The sequence below is a fragment of the Talaromyces marneffei genome, chromosome 1 (assembly GCF_009556855.1).
Source record: "Talaromyces marneffei chromosome 1, complete sequence".
Lineage (NCBI taxonomy): Eukaryota > Fungi > Ascomycota > Eurotiomycetes > Eurotiales > Trichocomaceae > Talaromyces > Talaromyces marneffei.
Genome location: NC_072348.1, coordinates 3669348 through 3687462, shown reverse-complemented (window position 1 = coordinate 3687462; position 18115 = coordinate 3669348). Strand labels below are relative to the sequence as shown.

The following is an 18115-nucleotide window of genomic DNA, read 5'->3' as shown; positions in this document are numbered from 1 at the left end:
CAAGGGACCGTTCCCGTCTTTTCTTGCAACATGAAAGAAGATGGAGACTGCGAACGACGCACCCTCAACTACACTGGAGGGACAACATGAAGCAGACGCTCAGAACAGCCGAACTCAACAACCCCAACAATCCCCCGACAGTCAAGAAGACGACGCAGAAGAAGTACGACCACCATTGCCACCACGTCCTGAGACCATCGATCTGCTAAATGAAGGCATTGCCTTTCGTACCTCCACGGCGAGACCAAACCTGCAGTCGCACGCGACAACGGCACTGTCATTGACAGACATTACCGGCCAAACGAATGCAGATGGAAGAGACGGTTTCGTTGCAGGCTTTGGGCGTACCTTGCTGGGGCGGGGACTACGAGCAAAGGCTAGTTTGAGCCAACTGAATAGTGCTCGTGGTAGTGAAGCCGGGGACACCGCGAGCGTGTTAAGCTTTGCGCCGAATTCCGAGGAAGGCCAGGATGAGAGTCTGTTTGGGGAGTTTGCAAATGAAACCAACGCGCAGGATATTTCTGGGAATATTGAAGTCCTGGGCTATGATGAATATCCCCAGGACGGCAATGAGTACGAATTTGTAGAGGAATTCGAGCCGATAGGGGAACTGGATGAGGATGGCCAAAATGAAGGTAGGCACCGAAAGTCAGTCTGTCTAGAATTGAGAACTTGCTAAGCAATTAATCAGAATCACTGCTCCAGAAATGGAAGGAAAAGCGAAAGCATTACTTGATTTTATCAGCTGCTGGAAAGCCAATATATACTCGACACGGCGATAGTGGTTTGGTTTCGGGCTACATTGGTATCATACAAACAATCATCTCATTCTATCAGGACGCAGATGACACTTTGCGGAGTTTCAGTGCAGGAGATACGAAGATTGTGATACTCTCAAAGACTCCGCTATATTTGGTTGCTATCAGTCGATTATTGGAAAGCGAAAGCCATCTGAGACTTCAACTTGATGCGCTGTACATGCAGATATTATCGACCTTGACCCTTCCGGCATTGAACCATCTATTTTCGATCCGGCCATCTACAGATCTAAAAAGACCCCTACAAGGTACCGAGACGTTACTTTCCTCGCTCGCCGATTCTTTTACCAAGGGCTCTCCCACGACTCTCTTATCGGCATTGGAGTGCTTGAAACTACGCAAAGCACATCGACAAGTCATCAACAATATCTTACTAAGAAACAGAGCGGAAAAACTACTCTATGGTTTGGTGGCCGCTGGCGGCCGCTTGGTCAGCGTAGTCCGACCAAAGAAACATTCTCTTCATCCGGGTGACTTACAGCTTCTCTTTAATATGATATTTGAGGCAGATGGTGTCAAAGCCGGTGGCGGCGAGAGTTGGATTCCTGTTTGTCTTCCTGGGTTCAACAGTTCTGGTTATCTGTACATGTATGTCAGTTTTATAGACCTCAATGATGAGTCGGGAGGCGTGATTATGAATGATGATACGCCAAAAGATGAATCAGTGGCTATTGTTCTTATAAGTGCGGACAAGGAAAGCTTTTTCCAGCTTCAAGAGATGCGCAATAAACTCGTCGGGGTACGCACACATACCAGTCATCGTTTTTTACAAGTCACTTGGCTAACATTGTTGTCGATAGCAAATGCGTAAAAGCGGAAGCTTGAACATTATGAAGGAATCAATCAAAAAAGGCCGACCATCGCCAACAGATATCGTTCCAGATACTGTCCTGAGACATTTCTTATACAAGTCTAAAGCCCACGTCCAATTCGTCATGTCTGCGTATGCGCCGGATTTCACATCCCTCACTCGACATCGAAGGTATGCACTATATCTTATGGAAGAAACGAATTGGCTACTCTTACTAAGTCTTCCTAGGTTGATCTCAACTTACAATTCCCTCCATGAAAGTGTGCATGCGCGCAACACACATGTCAAAATACACTATGGCACCAGCAAATCCGCAAGTGTGTTTGCGTGGGTAACGCCCATCTTCGAGCTCTACTGTGTAGCTGGACCAGATGCGACTCGCACCCCTATTTCGCAAGGCGCAAATAAGATTCGCCAATGGGTTCAGAAAGAGGAAGAGAGGCTTTTTATTATTGGTGGTGCGGTAAGTTCTATCTTCCATGATCTAAAAGACAAGCGCTGTTCTAATATGCTCTAGGTTTTTTAATGATATTACATTCAGCCGGCGCCTTAATAGATACAAGTCGTGATATGCGAAAGATCGGGTGGAATTTTTGAGCTTATTAGCTAGATTGTATAGATATACTTCCAAACTCCTACGTACCGGATTTCCTCTGACGTGCCGTGGCTTTCCTTTTCCATCGTAGCACTTGAGTGCTTACCCCCTCGCCGCTTTTACTCACTGAGTGGAAGTGTAGAACTAAACACACTAACGACTTCTCCTCTATGAGTATTCGTTCTATTCATGATGCCAAATCTAAACCCATATTCTTTGTCTGGTGACGTCTTATCCCTCTGCTTGACGGTATGTAGGCCACTGAAAAGTTTATTCATCTCTTGCATGTCATGATTACTTCAACAACGTCCATAGAATGAAACAGACTAAATATTTATAGAATTCAGAAATTCGAACATTCTTTCTTTAATCTAGAGTCATTTTATGGTACAAAACATGTCTGAATCCCAATCCGGAAAGCACCACCTGCTAATTGGTGTGCCTTCCTCGACAAAAGAATATGCATACCTGGCAAACTGCTTTGAAAATATCTACCAGAAACACAGGGAGATGCTGGAAAAAGACACGACGAGCCAAGAGTCTCCATACATTATCTTCACAGGCGTCGATAAAGAGACATTTTCCCGAGACTTTGGAGAAGGAGGCAATCACTGCGACTCATATATACCATCATTGGGTTTGGTACTGGTCGATATGATCACTCCACGGCATGAGCGTGCCCATAGGCATCTGGACAGGATAATACAATGGCACATAAACGAGTTTGCGAACGGAATAGATGACGGACTTGAATACACCGGACAAGCAAGTCGCACATCTGAAGATCGCGAGAAACGACCCGACACGTCCTACCAACCAGCAGATCTTCCTGCTAGAAGATCTGACCAATGGCCATCGCTTGTTATCGAAGCCGGATGGTCGGAAACAAGAGTACAGCTGGAACGTGATGCCCGTTGGTGGATTGACGCATCAAATGGAGACGTTAAGGGGGTTATAACGGCAGCAGTACAGCGAGGATCATGGTCAATTATACTTGAGTACTGGCATTTCGTCCCCAGCCCATTACGAAGCGACCCGGGAAAACAAGTCATTAAATTGACTCATCATACGACAATATCTCAGGCGAACAGAGACAGTCCTATACAGGCCTCCAATGTGCCGTTCATAATACCCTTTGAGGATCTTTATCTACGGGGCGCCAACACCAACACGAAAGAATGCGACATAGTTATCTCGCGTGAGGAGTTGGAACTGTATGCGATGCGTGTTTGGAAGGGCTCATATTAGGACTAGAGCTGCTTGAGCAAATTTATCATTACTGCAATATGTTTTTGGGATGGACACTTTAAGTACGTTTCGGGATACGAGACCACGAGAAAGTAGCAGCAGCGAAAAAAAGGAGGGTATATGGTTCCTATAGCCATCTATGTCTATGCACGAAGTCTATTATTCTTTTCTCCCCAAATTATCAATATGCTATACAGCAACATATACCTCTGCCGCTTTTCTAAGTCTATTCATCACCGCCGCTGAAAGATCACCCTCATCGTCACGAATACCTTCAATATATATTGCATCCACATTCTCGGCATCTAGACTTCGCAATGCAGCAAATAAACCCCGAGCAATGGACTCTGCGCTGGAGCCTAGTTGTACGTCGTAGATTGTTGTAGGAATATCTTCTATGGGTACTGAAATTTGGCGAATAGGGAGAGTGTCGTCGTTGTCTGAAGAGGTTTGTTGAGTTTGAGATGATGTTTCGGCGTCTGACGCTAACTGGACAGCGAGAGGCCACGTCTTTGTCCTAATAATACCAATTCTTCGTCCAGATGATCCATCCACAGGCCGATTGCTAACCGATTCCTGCTTCACTTGAGCTGCAACCAGCTCCAGATCCGACCCAGCCTCAAACAAGACCACGCGCGCCTTGGGTGAATAATGCTTGTACTTCATCCCCGGCGCTCTCGGCGCTTCTTTGCTTTGCAAAGCATTATCATGATATCCAACCTGCACATTCTCCCAACCCGGACAAGTCTTTATCTCTTCAATTCCGATACCGCCTGGCCTAAGGATGGCGGGTGGATCGGACAAGCCATCGACGACTGTACTCTCGACACCTACACCGCAGGGCCCTCCGTCAAGGATTAAATCAATTCGGCCCTGCAAGTCGTGATAGACGTGTTGTGCTGTTGTCGGAGATGGTTTCGTAGATGCGTTGGCCGAGGGCGCGGCGAGTGGTCTGTCGGTGACGTGAATCAGGAGTCGCGCGAATGCAGATGATGGCATACGCACGCCAAACGTAGGTAGATTCGCGGTAACCTCTTTCGCCAACAGCGATCCCTTCGGGTTGGGGAGGAGGATTGTAAGTGCGCCTGGCCAGAAGCGGGATATGAGCGGTTCGTATATTGTGGGGATTTTGGTAGTCGAGTTTCCGTCCGGGTTCAATAATCGATTCACCATCTCAATTGAGTCTACATGCACGATTAATGGGTTATCTGATGGTCGTTTCTTTGCCTTGTATATCCCCTGCACTGATCCACTCCTCGTCGCATCTGCGCCGAGGCCATATACAGTTTCCGTTGGAAAGCCGACGGGGATATCGCTTGTTCGTAGAGCTTCAGCTGCTTCGAGGACGGCGGCGGATTCTGGTGTTCCCTTGACTTTCTCTTCTGCCCACCATTCTGCGATGGTTTTGTTATGGTCGAGGGGTTTGTTGAGGCGTTGGACGGGGAATATGCGGGTTTGTCGTTCGGCCATGGTGGATAGAGTGCGCCGGGCGCGGCATAAAGTGCAGCGGAATGAGGACAACAGTGTGGCTGTTTTGTATATATGTTTTTTCGTTTGTACTATTCGGAGCGTTGACTAGCGTAGACTCTTGATGGGAATCGTGACTGTCGCAACCCCTCTATCAATTGAGTCGTGTGCTGTTTCCGAAGTGGGATGAACAATCGTTGGGCACGCGATTATCGAGAAAGTGCTACGCAGGATCTTTCTGTAATAAGCCGAGAATAAATTTATGGGGAGAAATAGTCGAACGAGTGTATGAATCGGAGCAAAGTAGTAAGGTGTGAAGTCTGGTCTTGCTCCAAAAATTAGTTTGAGGTTTTTTTTGGTCTAGGTACCTGCCGGTATCTTATCAGTGCCGAGTCTGATTGGTGGTGATGACGTCTTTGTATACTGTACAGCCCTCATTGGCCTCGTTTTTATATTAATTAGCCCATCAGTCGATGCCGGTCTACCGGTCAGTCTTTCCAGGCAGCAAAGCTTGGTAATCAATATATGGACTATAAGAGTGAGCGACCATACCTATGCGATACAGATCTCAGTCCTCAACCAGTCCAGCATTGATACAATCTCAACAACATGGCTCTCGAATTCGCTACTATACCAGCAGGCGTGAAGATCCAACCAAAACCTTTTACTGTATCTATCCCAGAGGAGCAACTTGAGGAGCTAAAGGCTCTGGTGAGATTCTCCAAAACCGCGCCCCCGACATATGAAGGGTCCCAAGAGGATGGAAGACTTGGAGTCCCGAGTAGCTGGCTGGCAAATGCGAAAGAGGAGTGGAAGAAGTTTGACTGGTAGGTTGAACTTGAGCATGTATGCAGTTGATCAGTTGACAGCGCTCTGATTGAACACCATTGAATAGGAGAGAAGCAGAGAAGGAAATCAATAGTTTTCCCCAGTTTACATATGAGATCGAGGGATTGAGAATTCACTTTGTGGCATTGTTTTCTGAGAAGCAAGATGCAAAGCCAATTGCTTTCTTCCATGGATGGCCTGGTAGGTGTGACTGAAATAAAATCTTTAGATGTTACAAGAAAGCCTCGATGTTAATGATCTCGTATAGGAAGCTTTCTGGAATTCCTCCCACTACTAACAATCTTCCGTAAGAAATATGAACCCTCTACCCTACCTTACCACTTGATTGTGCCTTCCTTGCCAGGCTATACATTCTCATCCGGTCCACCGGTCGACCGAGACTTTACTTCACCTGATGCGGCGAGGATCCTGAATCAGGTGATGGTCAATCTCGGATTTGAGAGTGGATATGTCGCCCAGGGTGGTGATGTAGGGTCGAAGATTAGTCGTGTTTTGGGTGCAAAGTATGACTCTTGCAAAGGTAAGTATCTAGACAGAATCCGGTCCAGTAGAGAAAAAAAGGTTGAAGATGACTGACGGTTATTTCATTAGCTGTTCACTGTACGTACTTTGCTAGATATTCATCATTCTTCCGGGCTAAATCTTCACACAGTGAACTTCCTAGGACGGGTTAATCCGCCCAAAGGAGAGCAAAATTACTCGGCTGTCGAGCAAGCAGGCCTTAAGAGAGCAGAATGGTTTAACACCTATGGCACCGCTTATTATATGGATCATGCGACTCGCCCAAGCACGATCAGTCATATATTGTCCACAAATCCAGTTGCTCTCCTGATATGGTAGGAGAACAAACACAGCGAAGAATCCATATAAGGTCGTGCTGACGATGTCTTGCAATGGCCAGGATCGGAGAGAGATTCCTAGACTGGCCTGACAAACATAACCCAATCCCACTTCGAACAATCTTGACAGAAGTGACACTATACTGGTTGACGGAGACGTTCCCGAGATCCATCTACACCTACCGAGAGGTATAAACGTTCATTCCGATGGATACAATATGTACTGACATCTATAATAGACTTATCCTCCTCCACCAGTGCCTCTTGTACAGCAGCCAGAACAGTACATCCATAAACCCTTTGGTTTCTCGTATTTCCCGTTGGAGCTTATACCTACTCCTCGGTCGTGGGTTGAACTCACCGGTGACTTGGTGTTTTGGAAAGAACATATAAAGGTGAGGCTTCCATTATATATAAGACGAAAGACAGACTCAAGCGTGTGCTTATTCTCATATAGGGAGGCCATTTTGCCGCACTTGAATGTCCGCAAGAGCTTGCAGACGATATTGTTGAATTCGTAGAACAGGTTTGGCCAAATTAAACCCTAGTTATCGGACTCCGTATCTGAGATTCGTAAGACATTTTGTTTTTTTGTTTTTTTTTTTTTTTTTCTGAGTATTTTAGATATGAAGAATGTATATGGACAATGGCATGGTAAAGTTTGTGCAAAATCTTATCGAAGGTTTTGCATCGGAGACGGCCGAGGTCCGGTTTACCTATCAGCGCGGTACCAGACAAAAAAAGACTCCTTCATCCTTCAACCGCACCGGATTTCTGAATGTGTAGATAGCTCCGTTTCTTACGAGTTTACGGTCTCCGAAGATCTGCGGATCAGGAAAAGTCTGTATTTCGATGGCGTTGAAGCCAGGCCAAGTCCTATATAATTCTTGAGGATACCCTGCTTGGTTATGCAGCATCTAAACATATAATTTTGTACATAAATCTGCTACGATTAGGTATGACGCCCAAAATCGATATCTAACTACTTGATCTAACATCATAGGCAGAGAGACAACGCCAAAACCCAAAATGTGCAATACAAAACTACACCAGTTTCTACAGCATCTCCCCAAATGCGAACACCACGTCCATCTCGAAGGATGTCTCACACCAGAGTTGATGTTCGCTCTCGCAGCCCGCAATGGGATCACTTTACCAAACACAGATAAACGACCAGAATTTACGTCGCCAGAAACTTTGTATGAAAGATATGAACACTTTACTTCTCTTGACGACTTCCTCAGTTACTACTTTATCGGCATGTCCGTGCTCCAGCAGCAAAGGGACTTTGAGGCCCTAGCTTGGGAATATTTCCAAAAAGCGCACGCGGATGGCGTCCATCATGCGGAGGTATTCTTTGATCCGCAAGAACATCTCAATCGAGGCGTATCCTTTGAGACTGTCGTGTCCGGCTTCGTTGCGGGCTGTCGGCGAGCCGAACAGGAATACGGCATGACGGCGAAACTTATCATGTGTTTTGTCAAGCATTTACCTACGAGCGATGCACAAAAGGTATTTGATCTGGCTGTTGAGGGCGGTCATTTTGAGTCTGGTGCACTACACGGTATCGGCGCTTCGTCGTCTGAAGTTGGTCCGCCCAAGGATATGTTCAAGGAGATTTATGCGACGGCTCATTCAAAGGGAATTCGAAGAACTGCTCATGCCGGTGAAGAAGGAGACCCAACATACATTGAAGCTGCTCTTGAATCATACCGATCGCAACGAATCGACCACGGCATCAGATTGATTGATAGCCCCCGATTAATGGAGCAAGTCGTCCGAGACGAGATCCTGCTCACAGTCTGCCCCGTATCAAACGTCAAACTACGATGCTTCGACCATATAAGCAAAGTCCCGATTCGGACTTTCTTGGAGGCCGGCGTGAAATTTTCGATTAACAGTGATGATCCGGCGTACTTTGGGGGTTTCATTTTGCATAATTACTGTAGCGTTCAGGAAGCATTTGATTTGAGTATCGAGGAGTGGAGGACGATTGCGGAGAACAGTATTCATGGCAGTTGGGTTGAGGAGGAGAGGAAGATGGAATTGTTGAGAAGAGTAGATGAGCATGTGCGGGCGCACCAGTAGTGAGCGGAGTTGACAATCTGGGATGTTGTAGATGTATTTTGAATTATTTGTAACTATACCCGGACATCTGGAAGATACCCACCACCAAAAGGAAATTTGAATTGTTTCATCTCCCATACTCTCTCAAAGTATCGTATCTATTTCTTTTCTGCATTTGAAATATTCTCCAAACGTACTGTTGTGTATCCAGTGGTTGTTTATGCACCGATGACTAATCAAACTACAGATTCATCACCAACTCATCCACCTCATCCATCTTGTGTCGCGCAAACCCCTCATCCAAATCGAGAGGATCAATAGAGTCAACAATCTACAAAGTGACTGGTGTTCAGCGTCAGCACTCGCGTAATATTGAAATCAATTCGATATCACCAACGCCTCCCTATACACTGGACTCTAAACGCAAAAATGTCCTCATCTGCAACCCCAGATCGCTACAAACTAATCTTCTACGTCCCCCATCCCCAGCTCGAATCCTGCAAAGAAGCCATTTTCTCCACGGGCGCAGGCTCCTTCCCCGGAGGTAAATACACCAAGTGCTGTTTCCAGACACCAGGTACTGGACAATTCTTACCTGGTGATGGCGCGAATCCAAACATTGGTGCTGTCGGGACATTGGAGCATGTTGAGGAGATGAAGGTTGAGATTCTGTGTGTGGGCAGAGAAACGATGCTTGATGCTGTCAAGGCTTTGGTTAAGGCGCATCCATATGAGGAGCCTGCGTATGAGGTTTATAAATTGGAGGAGGTTTGATTCCATCAAACACTGGAGGGGCCGTTGTCAACTACCTAGCAGTATCATACGGCTACACCTATCATTATCGGGAACAGCAGCCCATTCTATCCCTCAAGAACAACATTAATCTAAGCAAGCCTATCAAACTATACTCTTCTTCTTCTTTATGGAATGAATTTTTAATGAAATCAATGCTCTATCCGCCGAATCATGTAGATATTCGAATAACTAATCAGCAATGGTGATTGGCTGGTGGTGTGACTAAAGATGATTGACTCAGCTGTGATTGGCCCGCCAGCTTCCCTTCCGACCACTTCGAATTCCGCGCTCCGAACTTCACCAAACCTCGTCCGTTCAACCTCACGCCTCTCAAATCAGCCACATCCTCGCCAGCAATGGCTTCCAAACTATTCCCCGCCGTTGTGCGCTCTTCCCGTCAGATCATTCCACAGATTTCCAGGCCTCAATGGCGATCATTCTCCGCGGTTGCGCCGAAGCTTAGCGATTCGCTCTTTGTGGTAAGCACGATTCCACATCATGCATTCGTCGCGGTCACCCTCAACGACAAATGGCGATTGATACTAGTTCAAACAAATTTTCAAGTTGGTTAACTGACATGTATTTGGATTGTTGTCTAGCACCGCAACAAGCCCGACAACAACCCATCCATCCCTTTCAAGTTCAGCGCGGAGAACGAAAAAGTCATCGACGAGATCCTCAAACGCTACCCTCCCCAGTACAAGAAGGCTGCTGTTATGCCCCTTCTCGACCTTGGACAACGCCAGCATGGATTCACTAGCATCAGCGTCATGAACGAGGTTGCTCGTTTGTTGGAAATGCCTCCCATGCGAGTTTACGAAGTTGCGGCCTTTTATACCATGTACAACAGAGAGCCCGTGGGCAAATACTTTGTCCAGGTCTGCACAACGGTAAGAACATGATCAGTATTTTTCATTGGATTAAAAGAACACGGACTGATGAAGGTAGACACCGTGCCAACTCGGCGGATGCGGAAGCGACAAGATCGTCCAGGCTATCAACAAGCACCTCGGCATTACCCCCGGCCACACCACAGAGGACGGTCTTTTCACCTATATTGAGGTCGAATGTCTTGGTGCCTGCGTCAACGCTCCCATGGTCCAGATCAATGACGACTACTACGAAGATTTGACCCCCGAATCTATCACCCAACTCTTGACCGCCCTCAAGGAATCGGCCACCAACCCTGCCGTTAAAGTTCCTGCTCCTGGTCCTCTCAGCGGACGTGACACATGCGAGAACAGTGCCGGTTTAACGAATCTCAAGGAGGTCACATGGAACCCGGAACAGATGATGAGGAAGGACGGAGAGTTGTAAGCGGGGAGAACATTAATGATCTTCGTTTACTTCTGTTGTTTTTATGCTATACTTACAGAAGTCGTCTTATGTTATAGAGCTGGGATTGCGACTTCGGTATTGTTGGTGAGATTTTATGGAGACGGTGATTGAGAAGTTCCTTTTCTTTTTCTTCAAGTGTACAGTATACCGTCGCCATAGTTTTGTGGTTTTTATGTGAGAAAGAAAAATAAAGCCATGCATATCATAATATCATTCTCGTGAACAAAATAATACAAAAAGATAACTAATCTACTCAAACAGGAAGGAAGACTGCTCAGACCAAAGGAGGCTACTTCCAATCGAACACGGGAACCTCAAACCCCTTCACATCATTCACCTTCACTTCATCCTCGAGAACAAGCTCATACTCTCCGCTAGCACGTCTGACAAGAACACGCCCATCCTGCCCCTGAAGTATACCAACCTCGAGCGTGTTGAGCGTCACCAGATTCCAGATATGCACTTCTTTCTTTTGCCCGAAACGGATGACGCGGCCACTTGACTGGGTTATAGTGCTCTGATACTCATAGTGACTCTTGGCTGCGAATGGGGCGAAGAATATGACATGATTGGCGTTTTGGAGGTTGCTATCGATTGAGAATGGTCAGTAAGATGTAAGCAATCCAAGGGGAAGAAAATTGTGACTGACAGCCCTGCAGCATTTTCAGTACCCAAATGAAGAATGGCGACTTTCTTGTCATGGCCTGCAAATGTCTTGATCCTGTTCCTGCCGCGTCGACCAGTCGTCCCTACTGAGACGTAGGAGATATTATGTAGCTGAAATGCTGCCGTCACAGTCTCCTCCAAATCCGGAAACTGTAGGAAGAGAATCACTTGATCCTCTTTTGGAATCAAGCTTTCATCCTTCAAGAGCCCGACTAGTGCGTCGACTTTTGTTCCACCTGAAGGAGTGGGTATATTTATGGAACGACACATGGCAAAATGTGAACCTGGAATTACATATTGCTTGTCTACAGCTGCGCGACAGTCACCGACAGTGCACTTGTTGTCGCTGAGCACATTGTTGAGGCAAGATGTGCAGACGATATGCCCACATTTGCCTAGGACATTATGTTCCTTTCGAGTGCGGCTGTTGTTCCGTTCGCAGCTCTGGCAGTCTGGTATAGCACTCCAATCCTGGAAAGCATAGGCCGATTCCGCAAATCTTAACGCCCTTATTCGCTCCACCAAGGCAAGGACATTCACCCTGTATCTGTTGGTCCATTCTCGAAGTTCCTTTTCCTGCTCAGATTTGTCGTTGGGTAATGGTCTCAAGTCAGTCTTCTTATGTTGAGTTGTCCGTTTCTCTCGCTGCGACAGAGGGACATATTCATTGTTGGCATCTACATTGTCTCCTCGGGCTACTTCTTCCTCATCAGCAATTTCTTCATCTTCCTCAGTCTCGTCACAGTCGATATCGGTCATCCCGCTGACAATCTTGACCGAGCGTCCGTTCGGTGAATGCCAGAATTGTTTCCAGTCACCTTCTTGATATGACTTGAGAGCTTCATCAATTAAATTGTGGGCTTTAATTGAAACATCAGTGTCACCACAGTCGTTTGAATCAAAGCTGGCTTTGAGTGCATCAAATCGAGGATCGCTCTGACCAAGTTGATGTAGTAACCAAGCGATGGCCTTTGCCTGTATTGTGAGCTCGCTGAGAACCTTTACTGCTTCTCTGCGTCTATGCTTCATGAATTTGAGCGCTGTGTCAATTCTCTCATCTGTAGTACTCCAACGAGGCAAGTCATCATAGTATGAGGAGCGTTTGATCAGGCTCTGCTCCGGACTGTCGCATGAATCGACAATTTCGCTTACTCTGCCGCGTTGATCATGACTGTACTTCTCCCTTTTCTCACCTGTTGTATTTGGGTTGTATGATTCGTAAAAAAGCTTCAGCTCAAGATACAACACCCTCTCGACAGCAGAGAGAACTGCCGGGTGATAGTGAACTGTCCATTTGATGGGCGGTATGTCGGGAGTGTTCTTGGATTCCATTAGCTTTGGGTCACGCCATCTACTTGCTCACTTACCTGGCGCATGAACACGTCACAAAAATGCTGTGCAAGGCCGTTGCGGCGGAACTGCCATCCCCTACTCGGAACCTCCCTGAAGAAATGGAAGTTTTCGGTTTCTGTTTGGTCAGAAAAAGAGCTTTCAAATCAGCAAGAAGGGCTACTACGTACCTGACCGCTTGTATTTGCTCTTCTCGTAATCCTCATCGCTGGGCCTGCCGAGGTATACGTTGAGCAGTCGAGCCATTCGCTCTGCTGATGCAAAGCCTTTGATGGGAGGGGTGCCGGACATTATCCACCGTGAACGTGCTTTGAGAGAAGCCAGTAGGGCATGGCGATCTTGATTCAAATATGTGAACTCATCGATAACCAGCCTTTGAAACCGATACATGTGGAACACGGTGTTTCTTACATCCTCGACCGATGTCTGCTTGGTTTTAGGGATCCCGAAAGCGGACCTGTCAAGCACCTTCTGATTTGTTTCGTTCTGGGATTCGGCCTTCTCCTTCGGCAAGGTATCTTTGCAGCTACCATGAGCTGTTTCCTCGGACAAACGAGGAACAGAAGTTTCAGGTATGTCCTCAGCTGCTTGACCGGCAATCAAAGGGTCGTCATCGGGTTTGAACTTTCCTCCCCTCTTGCCTGCGAGCTTTCTAGACGGCAGATACCGATTGTAAGCATCGATACCCCATATGGAGCTTCGCTTACGATCAATGGCGCTCAGAAACGCTTCCGGACCTCCATTTTGCAATGCACTGACCTGGGTCTCTACTGAACCCAGCACATCTTCGGACCAGGCTTCGAACATTCGCACACTACTATTCGTTTTAGGAGGGCATGGCCCTCCAGCAACTTCCTCCAATCTCTTGAAGTACAAAGCACCCGTAAACGTTGTCCATGAAACAAGAACAATATCTGCCGACTTCAATGCCTTTACTGGAGTTGAATTCAGTGTGAGGATATTGTCAATCTCAAGAACGGTGTACTTTTCTCCAAGAAATCGTCCTATCTCGCCTCGCCATTGGTCAAACAAGATGTCAGGTACGACAATGCAGGTGGCCTTTAGAGGGATCCCATTATTGCACGGTTCTTCTGACTCTAATACGTCCTTTTCGTGCTGGCAGTCTATTAGACCCAAAATCACGGCGGTTTTGCCAAAGCCAACATGGTCCGCAAGGATCCCGCCCCTAATTTTACGATGCACGACGACTTTTGCCTCTGCTCTCCAGTTCAAAGGGGCTAAAATAGCCTCTTCCACTTCTTCTTCTGGGAAGGCTACCTGCTGATCCGATTCGCGTGACAGTACCCATCGAAGGGATCGCAACTGGTCTGGCCTCATCAGGATTTTGAACTGAGGAGGTTGTGCTGCTCCAGGTTCACCATTGTTGTTTAATATGCGATAGCTTCCTGGACGAGGAATATCTGTGTCGTCGTTACTTCCTATTCGCCAGTAAAAATCCACTGCCGTGCTGTCGTCTTGACGATGTGCTATAGCTCCACAAGCACGATGAAACATTGTCTTTACATTCAGAGCAACACACTTGTGTCGTCTTTGCTTATTCTCTCCATCTTTGAGACTATCCAATTTTCCAAAGAGGTAGAATGGAGAAGGTCTCAGTTTATAGTCACGCTCACATCTTGCTGCATCCGCAGGATCTTCAGTGGGACGTTCCTTCCCTCTGAGAATTGCCCATGCCATCTTTGGCTGCTCAGGGAAACAACGTCCGCAGATTTCAAAATCAATATCGACAGGCTTCCAATTTTCACAAGGAGACCATGCTGAGAATCTGGCCCAGGTCCATGCAAATTCGTTCATTCCTTGGAGGTTGCTTGTTTCTACTACTTCCCATGAATGCTGTTCTTCCGGTGTGCCTGTCACATCAGCACATGCCGCCAAAAGCGGGAGATAACAGTCATAGCAGCTTTGGCTGTTTAGCTGGAATGTGATCTGGGAGCTGAGTATGCGACTAGCAAATCCGTTCTCTGAGTCGCGGTCAACCAGGGACATAATTCCAACATCAATCCATTTTCGATGAGATGCCAAAACGGTAGAACCTCCCAGATGCAGTAGATCCTGGTAACTCCATTTACTGTCCAACTGCAAAAGAATATCTCTCTGCGAATCATCAGTCTTACGTCGAGGATCCGTCGAGAATACCCAAGAATCGAGTTGACTAGGCCCCAGAGTCCTCGGATCCAAAAACAGGAACAAATCTGGTTTTTTTGTTTCTTGGGAGATGCGACGATGCAATGATTGTAATGCTCCTCCACAGCTGGGTATCCGCTCATAATACCCGCGAATATCCAAGGACAGCCCTTTTATGGCCTCATCTAGAGCGCCGACAAGGATGCCGCTCCAAACCTTTTTCTGAGCTGAATCTGGAAGGCCGCACATATTCTCATAGGAGGGCAACAAGTCACCAGTACCTTGCAGATAAATTGTTTTGTCCTTTCTCGATAAGGGACCACAAATTTGCCATTCTCCGTCTAGCAGGGACGAACCGTGTTGAAGAACTTTCATTCTTGCTATTGGATGACGAACTACTTCTCTGAAATAGCTTCTAGCCGGTTCGTCGTTTGGTGCTTTGGCGAACAACTTCCAATGCATACCTTGCGCGTTGATTGTCAGCTGAAGAGTCGAATTAGCCCCTTCATATACTACTGTCCAAATATGTCTTCGCTTGATAGACTTGAACATGAGAGTATCCTGACAAACAAACGTGACGGTTTCGAGATATTGCTTCCATATTTTTGTAGTTTCTGGGGTTGTTGAATACTGGTCTAACATTGTTCGATAGAGGTTCATCGGGAGTGGTGGTGGCTGTATCAAAGCTGGAAGGCTGTATAGCAGCATTTCTCGAAAGACTTTTGGATCTCTGCGAGCTCTGAGTTGCGATACTGGAATTGAATTGTAATTATGAACAGGATTCACTTTGCAAGCTGCACAAGCTGTGAATCCACAATCCATGCATCGATAGAGACCGTATCGCCCAATTCCGTATGGGCCTTCGCAACTGCAGAGACTTGCAGTCAACCCGGCAGATGCCTGGATGTAAGGAAGCCAACCGACCCTTGTCTTGTCCCACGAGGCTACTGTTTTCATATTCGTTAAGTAGGAGCTCATCAACGAGACGGCAGGCATACTCTCCTCTATATGATCGTCAATGTCGATCATCTGCTGTTCTTCGTTTTCAACTCTTAGAACAGAATGACAAACTGTGAGGGCTGCTATAATCGCTGGTCCAACGACAGTAGTACTCATTGCATTGCCAGCTAGATCTTGCATCTGGGATTGCGACTCTCTTGTCAATGACAGTCTATTCAGTGGCAATCCCTGCATCGATAGCAACTCACGTCCCTGGACTTGACCTCCACGAGCTGTAGAGTATAGCATACCACAGGGGGTTATACAACCCATGATACCGAAAGGCTTTGTATCCATGTCTCGATCTACCCCTTGAGAAACGTCAATGCATCGGCTATGATTAGACAGTCAGCATTTTCTAGTTATATGTTCAAGGTATACCGGATGACTTACATCTTATATGTATTGTCATAGCCACCAACTGCCAAAGTTCGCAAATGGTTGACATCAATCGTGTCCCAGACTCTTTCCACCTGAGAGAAGAACCATGGCAGGTCCATCCATGTAGCAGGACAGCACTTACCACCTTCCTCCCAATGCGTGATTGGCCTCCCATTACCAAAAGTGGTTGCTCGTCGAACATCTGCATGTCTGATCTTGTAAAGGGACCAAATAGGCGACGACCTTGGTTCTGCTACAGGTGGACGCTCAAGCTTTCGTTGCTCGATAACGTCGTCATCAGCATCGATAAACTCTGTGAAAGGAGAACTTGCTCGGCGCCCAAAGCCAGAGAAGACGCTGACCCACTCATTCAGCATTTTATCACCATTTGAGACAAGAGATTTTTCGACACACAGAGCATATCCTCTTTCACGGGTCTGCGGAAGGTAGAAATCTTTGGTATCTACCTTTACATGACGGAAACAGTATCCAACTTTTTCGAAAGCACGTCCAATGGCAGCCCAAGGCGCATTGGTTATGTTTTCAAGGATGATAATCTTGGGTCGGTGGATTTCGCAGTATGCCAGAAGACCTCTTAGGGTATCGTTGGACTCGCCACGCTCTCCAAACTTCTTACGCCAGTTGTTCAGGTTGGAGTAATCAACGCAAGGGAAGCCGGCGACGAGGAGATCTGGTCGTGTTGGCACTTTTCTTTTTGCTCCATATGCCGTGTATCTATTGTCATGTCAGCGGTTTTCAAATCATTGACCAAGATGATACGTACGCAAACTCTCTATGAAGCTCTATTGCATCTCTGAAAAGTAGAGGAGGGCGAAAGTTTCTCTCGATATATGCTTGTTTGTACTCGACAATTTCCGCACTAAAGAGATGTTTGAAGGAAAAAGGGATATTCAACTTCTTCAGTTCTGTGGCAATATCAGGTCAGTAAACCCTAAATCGAACCTTGTTTACAGAGAACTCACCTGATACAACCATCTCAAGAGCCAGAATAGGACTCTCTGTGCCCGAACAAACCGTGGCTACGCGTAGCTGACGTCCATTAAGAGATTGTATAAACCCCTTGAATCCATCTTCTTGAATAGAATGAAGAGTAATCTGCTCAAAGATCTGCTTGAGGTCATGGATTGGAGGCAGGTCACCAGCCAAACCCTTCTTTGGTGAGAAGTTATGTCTCAACTGGCGGACATATTCGATCTCCACGAATTCGCTCGCAGTTGGAGGAGCAGATTGTTCAACCTTCTGTCGTTTTCGTGTTACTTGACGATGATTGACGTTGGTATTTGTTTTGGGTGTCGCCTCATGACGGGTTTCTCTTAGTTGGACTTCATCGTCTTGCTGCACGACCTGGTCAACCTCATCCACCGAGGCTCGATTTAACTGCTCTTCTTGATCAAAGTTGTCAATGTCTGTCTTGCTCGATTTTCGCTTGGCTGCACAACCTCGAGTCATCGGTCGTGACATGGTGGCACTGTCCGAAAGGACTTGTTTGAGAAAGAGAAGTGAGATTTGAAATATCAATCTCACTTGAAGAGAGTCTTCAACCTCGACACTAGGATTTACAGCAAGGTAAAATTTCAACAAAATTGATAATTGATATCATTCAATTCAAAACTCCAACAAGATAGGTCTATGAAATCAAGAGCAGCATTTCCAGACCATGACAGGAAGAAGTGAAGTGAGAAAAAAGATAGAAAGAAAGAACCTGAAGAACCTGAGCTCCACGAAC

The 18115-nt window shown here is 46.6% G+C and overlaps 7 protein-coding genes across 7 annotated transcripts; 5 read left to right on the top strand and 2 right to left on the bottom strand.

The window, feature by feature from the left end:
- Positions 1–40: 40 nt before the first annotated feature.
- On the top strand, positions 41–2155 carry EYB26_001370 (uncharacterized protein; the record flags this gene model as incomplete). Its single annotated transcript, XM_054260681.1, has 5 exons — positions 41–635; positions 692–1557; positions 1619–1800; positions 1858–2092; positions 2147–2155. 5 exons carry the CDS (start codon positions 41–43, stop codon positions 2153–2155), a joined length of 1887 nt encoding a protein of 628 aa, XP_054116656.1.
- A 465-nt stretch (positions 2156–2620) lies between these two features.
- Positions 2621–3472, top strand: EYB26_001369 (uncharacterized protein; the record flags this gene model as incomplete). The annotated part of the gene is made up of 1 exon (XM_054260680.1): positions 2621–3472. One exon carries the CDS (start codon positions 2621–2623, stop codon positions 3470–3472), a length of 852 nt encoding a protein of 283 aa, XP_054116655.1.
- A 189-nt stretch (positions 3473–3661) lies between these two features.
- EYB26_001368 (uncharacterized protein) lies at positions 3662–4942 on the bottom strand (the record flags this gene model as incomplete). Its single annotated transcript, XM_054260679.1, has 1 exon — positions 3662–4942. One exon carries the CDS (start codon positions 4940–4942, stop codon positions 3662–3664), a length of 1281 nt encoding a protein of 426 aa, XP_054116654.1.
- A 606-nt stretch (positions 4943–5548) lies between these two features.
- Positions 5549–7168, top strand: EYB26_001367 (uncharacterized protein; the record flags this gene model as incomplete). The annotated part of the gene is made up of 8 exons (XM_054260678.1): positions 5549–5766; positions 5835–5968; positions 6036–6308; positions 6380–6388; positions 6441–6624; positions 6690–6816; positions 6867–7022; positions 7085–7168. 8 exons carry the CDS (start codon positions 5549–5551, stop codon positions 7166–7168), a joined length of 1185 nt encoding a protein of 394 aa, XP_054116653.1.
- Positions 7169–7656: 488 nt separating this feature from the next.
- Positions 7657–8715, top strand: EYB26_001366 (uncharacterized protein; the record flags this gene model as incomplete). The annotated part of the gene is made up of 1 exon (XM_054260677.1): positions 7657–8715. One exon carries the CDS (start codon positions 7657–7659, stop codon positions 8713–8715), a length of 1059 nt encoding a protein of 352 aa, XP_054116652.1.
- Positions 8716–9123: 408 nt separating this feature from the next.
- Positions 9124–10806, top strand: EYB26_001365 (uncharacterized protein; the record flags this gene model as incomplete). The annotated part of the gene is made up of 4 exons (XM_054260676.1): positions 9124–9437; positions 9731–9968; positions 10089–10379; positions 10438–10806. 4 exons carry the CDS (start codon positions 9124–9126, stop codon positions 10804–10806), a joined length of 1212 nt encoding a protein of 403 aa, XP_054116651.1.
- Positions 10807–11116: 310 nt separating this feature from the next.
- On the bottom strand, positions 11117–17850 carry EYB26_001364 (uncharacterized protein; the record flags this gene model as incomplete). Its single annotated transcript, XM_054260675.1, has 7 exons — positions 11117–11414; positions 11477–12813; positions 12861–12961; positions 13014–16321; positions 16381–17103; positions 17153–17294; positions 17352–17850. 7 exons carry the CDS (start codon positions 17848–17850, stop codon positions 11117–11119), a joined length of 6408 nt encoding a protein of 2135 aa, XP_054116650.1.
- Positions 17851–18115: the final 265 nt, after the last annotated feature.